This window comes from Montipora foliosa, chromosome 6, assembly GCF_036669935.1.
Source record: "Montipora foliosa isolate CH-2021 chromosome 6, ASM3666993v2, whole genome shotgun sequence".
In the NCBI taxonomy this organism is placed as follows: Eukaryota; Metazoa; Cnidaria; class Anthozoa; order Scleractinia; family Acroporidae; genus Montipora; species Montipora foliosa.
Genome location: NC_090874.1, coordinates 15,860,274 through 15,866,953, shown reverse-complemented (window position 1 = coordinate 15,866,953; position 6,680 = coordinate 15,860,274). Strand labels below are relative to the sequence as shown.

The following is a 6,680-nucleotide window of genomic DNA, read 5'->3' as shown; positions in this document are numbered from 1 at the left end:
CAGGAATGGCTTGCAATTCAGAAACTTTGGCGCCAGACGACAATGGAGCAAATAATCACCGCGACGTTGTAATAAAGCAGTGTTTTGTCTAATGCCGTTGTGTTCTTGTTTAAATTGGGGATATCGTTCATAATGATGCTCACGCAAGGGTTTTATGAAAGCTTTGCGTGACCTTGCAGTTTCGTTTGACATATGCCATTCTCCTTCTTGCGTTTTAATACAACAACTGTTTTTAGGTCTTTGCGAACAATGAAGGGATAAAAGAAGTTTCTGAGAAATATATCTTTTCCCCCGAAGACGCATTGTAAAAACCACTTATCGTTCTGAAAACGACACTTCTGGTGATCTACGAAAACCATGTGCCACGATTTAACGTGACGTGGCCGTCTGGCTATTACTGTAAACACATCTGGCTTCAGTCAACATCTTAGTTTGATAAGGAAACCGGACCCATCAACAAAAAATTACAAATTCAAACTCTCTCTCTTTTTTTATGGGACGGAAATATTAATGACCCCTTCAAGCGAGCTCATGCCTCAACCTCCATCTCCTTGTCAGTCAAATATGATAATTCTGCTTGGGCTAAAATGAAATTGTAGCCAGCTTGCTGGAAAACAAGTAGTAGGAGGAAAAAGACTGAGAAGCCGCGCCATGATTAGATGGGTCGCAAACTGTCGCTGTTTTCGTTTTAGACGTAGAAGGATTGCATTCATCTTCACTTTGGCTTTAGCTACGTTCATTCTAGCGCTGCAGATTAACATTTACACCGTTCAAGTTACACAATCCGAGAAGGGCGATATTGTTGTTGAAACGAATCTTCTTCGACCTTTGGAAACTTTACCGACGATCAATTTAACAGCTGAACAGCATGTAAATACAGCACTCGAAAAAAATAACGAGAGAGAACAGTCCTCAAACTCTGATGGTAAAACGTTTGTCGTTTCTCCGACGAAAAACCGAGAAACGGGCGCAAAACAGCGGGTACCGCCATGCGCTCAACTGCAGGAAAAGTCAAGATTTCGCGAGGTTAGCAAAGGTGTTTTGGTATTTTCGGTTTGGTTTGACCATCGGAAAACACAGCCTTTTATCCGAATATTGCTGTTGTGGTCAAGGCAAAAGCCTCCTCCCTCACTAACCTGTAAATTCGAAAGTGCCGCAAAACGAAAGATTTTGACAAGTGCAAGTGTCTTCTATGAACATAACGAAAACCACCACAGACATTATGGGGCCTTTATCGCTTCATGTGTCGTTCCTCAAGAGCTCGATAGGATACCATGTTCGGTTAATGTCTCCATCACATCAGCTGCTGAGGGACAAAATGTCGGAAATGATATCTCCTTAGCTTTTCCAGTGGGTTTCACGGGCCGTCTTGACGACTTGAACGGGAGGAAGTATGGCATTTGCATACCTCCCGTGCATGGTGACATATCAGTGGACAAAATTGTAGAGTTTATTGAGCTTACGAAGATTTTAGGAGCCTCGCACTTCACGTTTTATGATCTCGCAATGACTGAAAGAGTGCGTGACGTCTTGAGCCATTACGAAAACAAAGGGTTAGTTAGCGTTCTCGACTGGAATTTACCGGAGTATATTGGCAATAATGACTTGCACTACCATGGCCAAGTTTTGTCTATCATGGATTGCTTGTATCGTTCAATGAGAGACCTGCGCTTTGTGGCTTTTCATGACTTGGATGAGTTTATTGTTCCTTTGCGACATGATAACATGAACTCACTGCTGCAGGAAATCCACAAAGATCAACATTGTGGGCATTGCTTCGAAAGCGTGGTCTTTGACCCATCGACGAATCACGAATCAACCAAGATCTCTCCATTGATAACACAGCGCGTATTTTATCGAACAAGTCAATTTATTCGATATTGGACCAAATGTGTGGTAGACCCGCATAGGATTTTCGAACAAGGAATACATCATATTAGCAAAGCACTCGAAGAATATTATGATCCTGATCAAGTAGATTGGAATATTGCGCGCGTTTTTCATTACAGAAAATGTCAAGATTCTGGTGCATCGATGCAGCTAACATGCTCCAACAGTTTTGAAGTCGATAAAACCATGGAGAAATTTGGACATGAACTTTTACTTAACTTTCGGAGTGCTATGAATGTTACAAATGCAGACGCACTTTAAGTACAGAGAATTTAAACTTGTGCCTTTCGTGACGCTGTTTGAGTAACGAAGATGACGTATTCTTGTGACGGTGAGATGTAAATGGCCCATGCTTTTGTTAAACTACGATTGAATAATTTTGAAGGTAAGGTTTGCTCTCTTAAGAACTCAATCAACTTCAAAGTTCGCGCGTGGAACATAGGCGCCCGCGACGCGTGAGAAACTAAATATTCGTGACCTTGAAAGGTTTCAGGAAATGCACTTAATTAATTTTACTCTGTCTAACGCCAGAAGATTTTACTCGTCAATGGGGAACCCCTCAGGGGTGAAAGGGTTAAAAGATTGCTACACAGGCACAGCACTTCATAATAACGCTCTGGTGATCACAAGATTGGCTTTCGACTTCGAGGGATGATAAAGTCCGAAAATGCTTGATCAAGCATATCTTTAATACTTAATCATTTTGACGTGTTTGCCTGGTGATAAAACCTCACGCCTCACGCGATCACATTTAATTAATAGGCCGGTGACTTACATGCCGGGAAAGAATTCCCTCAGTTTTAAAACTAAATCGTCTCTATTGGTGAAAAAATAATAATTGACAGAACAAAGTAAAAACGGTAGTGTCAAGACAATTTTACAAAGGGAAACAGCCGCACTTCTGGTTGTCTTCCGTAATTATAAGCTCCCAGTGATATATCTAGCCCATCTGGAAATCACACGTACGGCATGGAACAAGTAAATTGTGATTTCACTCCGGTTTGTTTCAAGGTAGTTATAGAAGAGCGACACGAAAAATAAAGATTGTTTTTTTAATTTAAAAATTATACTTGGTAATAAGTCATTAATGTGCCAACCAGAGCCTCATTGGCTGTCGAAACAAAGGGTCTTTTGTCCCTGCGGTTGACACATTTGAATAACAAGCAATGTCAAATTTTTCTTGGGTTAAAAAAACTGTCATGGCATCTTTCAGTATGCTCCAATAAAAAGTAGTCGGTAAGGCTGTTTCAAAACAGTTTGATTTCTCTGCCGGTTTTGCTTAAACTTATTGTGTTTTCTGTGTTAATGTAGAGCTCAATAAGAGGTTTAGTATGTTACGTGGGGGCGAGGGTCAGTGTTTTACAATTGCAAATACAATAATTTTGCTTGCGCTAAAATTCTAAATTAGACAAGAAGGATAATTGTCATTTTCTGAGCTTTTCGAGACAATAGGGCCATTTATACGAGAGAAAATAAGCCGCAGCTTACTCTGGCCGCGGCGTACATAATACGCGAAAGGAACTATATATATGTATACGAGTATAAACTCCCAGGCCAGGATAAGCCGCGGCTTGAGAAAGCCGCGAACGTAGATTTTGTACCATTTATACGGGGTGTTCGCGTCTTATGTAAGCCGCGGCTTATTTTTTCTCGTATAAACGGCCTTATTGTATCCTTATCATGTACTGTAATAAACGAACAGGACTTCGTTCTTAAATCGGGTTTAAAACCACAAAAAGCGTGACCCTCTAGAGTAAAGACAATGGTGCAAAATTTGAGAGAAAGATATTGGCCTACAAGTAGCCTGCGTAGCTAGCGTTACTGAATAGAGCTGTTTATGCGACAGAAAATAAGCCGCGGCTTACATAAGACGCGAACACCCCGTATAAATGGTACAAAATCTACGTTCCCGGCGTTCTCAAGCCGCGGCTTATCCTGGCCTGAGAGTTTATACTCGTATAAATAGTTCCTTTCGCGTATTATGTACGCCGTGGCCAGAGTAAGCCGCGGCTTATTTTCTCTCGTATAAACGGCCCTATTGATGGCGAGAGGCAAATTAACCAGCGGCGAAGCCGCGCCTAGCACTGGGAGGCGACCTGCCGCGTTCTACGCGCGGCTTATGCCTCTCGCCATCTCCGCAGGCTACAATTGTAGCCTATACAAGAAAAACAAGTCGGGTCCCTCGATTTGTCATCTTGATCAGGCTTCTTCTATTGAAACTCTCGAGAAAGAAAGATAGAATGAGGACGGCAATTCTCTGCGAGACGAAAAGCTACAGAAAGCGTCAATTTATCAGGACGGATGGGGTGTGACTGTGGGGGGGACGGTTCACTTTCTTCAAGAGAGCTTGCAGGTGTGGAATACCAAGGGTTTTTTCTACCTCACCTTCGGCGAATAATTTTATAATTATTAAATTCTCAACCTCGGATAATGCAATTCTCGTGCTCTGATTGGTTCACTCAATCTCGGTTATCAGCTCATATACCTTAGTTTGACCTTATATGGTAAATGATTGCGCTTAGCGTGGCTAACCTAAAAACATTTACGCCAGAAAGCGAAATTTCTTTCGGTATAAAGCAAAAGAAAAACGTTTTTGTGGAAAGTTTGGATCACTTTCGAAGCTTAGAGATACGCGAAAAGGTAAGAAATGTTTTTGTGATGAGCCTGCGTCTGTCTGACCACGAGGTATTACACAACATCGCATCTTCATCAACTTTTTTCGATTTCGCTAGGATTTTCTCGCTTTTTTTGCCCGTATTTCGTACTTCTAAACTTTTGGAGTTTAAGGAATTTAATAAAACAATCATTCCATTCGCGCTTGTTGGATATGAGAGTGGTTATAGCCAACTCGGCGCTACGCGCCTCGTTGGCTATTTACCATCTCATATCCAACGCGCGCTCATGGAATAATTGTTAAATATTATCCATAGGGTATTCACCGCTGTGAAGGGTATGGATGTCGAGAAATTTTCACAGTGTCGGATAGTTATAGAAATCAGAGATTTTTAGTCTAGATAGGGTATCCTTTTCCTGGAAAATGATCACTTGTTTGAATTAGGTATGGCGAGTCTGGGATGTGGTAGCGATTTTTGGAGCGATAGGGAGTTTAAGGACGTTCGCGCCCAAAACGTTCCCACGTACAGATTTTTTTTAAACTTGCCACGCAGAAAGGTAATGATCTACTTTTGCCAAAAAGGCAAAAAAAATGGGGGGTCACCGTGCTCGTTTTCGAGATCATGAGGTACATTTTTAGAAGATTGCGTTACTTTAAGACGATCTTAGCTTACAACTGTCAGCAATAAAAAAGCTACATGAGTGAAATTTAGATCAGGTAAACGTACTCAGTTCAACATAACTAATAAAACTAAATTAACCTTTGCAGCTGGTGTCTTTTTCTGAGGTGAAATAGACTTTGAAAAACGATACATATTAGTCTAAGAAAGAAAACTTCGGTCGCACGAGAGCATAAAAGGCCAAATATTTGTAACTTCTCACGTACAGATTTTTTTTGTTTTTTATTAAAATGGACAAAATCAAGAAAGGAAGTGATCTACGGACAGAAAAATGGGGGTCACGGAGCATTCAAGAGAGTAAAATCGCTGCGAAGTTCTCAAAGCGATTGTCTATTCGCACTGTCACGCCATTGCGTGACATTTCCGAGAAGACCTGGGTCCACAGCTATCCCATGATGCCACATACTTTCATGTTCCCTTCTTGTGTAAAATTTTTGCGCCTTTAGCATCGTGTTTACTTGCCTGGTCTACTATGCATGACGTTTGCGTGACATGTGCAAAAAGATGCGCAGTATCAATGGGCGCGAACGTCCTTAAGGTGTCTTACGACAGTTTTCCGAAGACAAAGAACAAGGTTTTGAAATCTGTGAAATTCAAGCAACAGGATGTCTCTTCTGAAGTGTTATTCACGGCTTTTTTTTTACCTAAAAAATAAATGCAAGTCAGGGAAAAATGCTAAATATATTGACCGAGCTCTTGGAGGGGAACTGGAAACTAGACTTTTCAAAGGCCTTTTGCTCAAAACCTAGCCGTAGCACCAGGGTCAAAATTTTAGGAATTAAGAAAAAATATGAAGACGAAACCGTCAACATTTTTTTAAAAAGATCTATCAGACAGTTTTTCAGTTATTAGCAAAATAGAACGAAATCGACGTTTTTACCATTTGCGAAAAACTTGTCTTACAGATTTCACTAATTTTTTCTATAAAAATGGAATGACGTTTTCGTTGCCGTAGCCGTCCTCTTTGCTTAAACTACCTAATGTTACGTTTGAGTCAATTTATCCCAGAATCGCATAGCTAGGAGAATTCTCGCCATCTGATTGACTATCGAGGCGAGGAATTCTGTGTAGAATTGCGAATTGAAAGCGAGGCTGACTGGTATTGCACCGTAGCGACGCAAGCAAAATTAGAAATTATTATGGGCAGACATGGGGGGTCATGTTGCAGCGACAAAAAACTTGTGTAGTGCACACTGAGCCGACAAGTAGCAGGGACAAAATCACAACATGTGCACACACATGAAAATGTTGCGGGTACATGTTTCAGGGATATGTTACAGCCACATGTCCTCTCGTGTGAACTGGCACTTTTATAATTGTGCAACACCATTTGGGGGAGATTTTGTCCTCGCGACGTGTCCCATGAAGTTGAACTTCATGGGACACATCGCTGAAACATATCCCTGAAACATGTATCTGTAACATTTTCATGTGTGTGCAAATGTTGTGACTCGCAACATGACCCCTCGTGTCGGCCCACCTTTAGACAAACATGCA

At 41.2% G+C, this 6,680-nt stretch overlaps 1 protein-coding gene across 1 annotated transcript; it reads left to right on the top strand.

Annotated features, from left to right (window-relative positions):
- The first annotated feature begins 507 nt into the window (after positions 1–507).
- On the top strand, positions 508–3,143 carry LOC138006828 (beta-1,4-galactosyltransferase galt-1-like). The gene has a single exon (XM_068853417.1). The coding sequence runs from the start codon at positions 652–654 to the stop codon at positions 2,149–2,151; it is 1,500 nt and encodes a 499-aa protein (XP_068709518.1). The 5' UTR covers positions 508–651; the 3' UTR covers positions 2,152–3,143.
- The last annotated feature ends 3,537 nt before the right edge of the window (positions 3,144–6,680 follow it).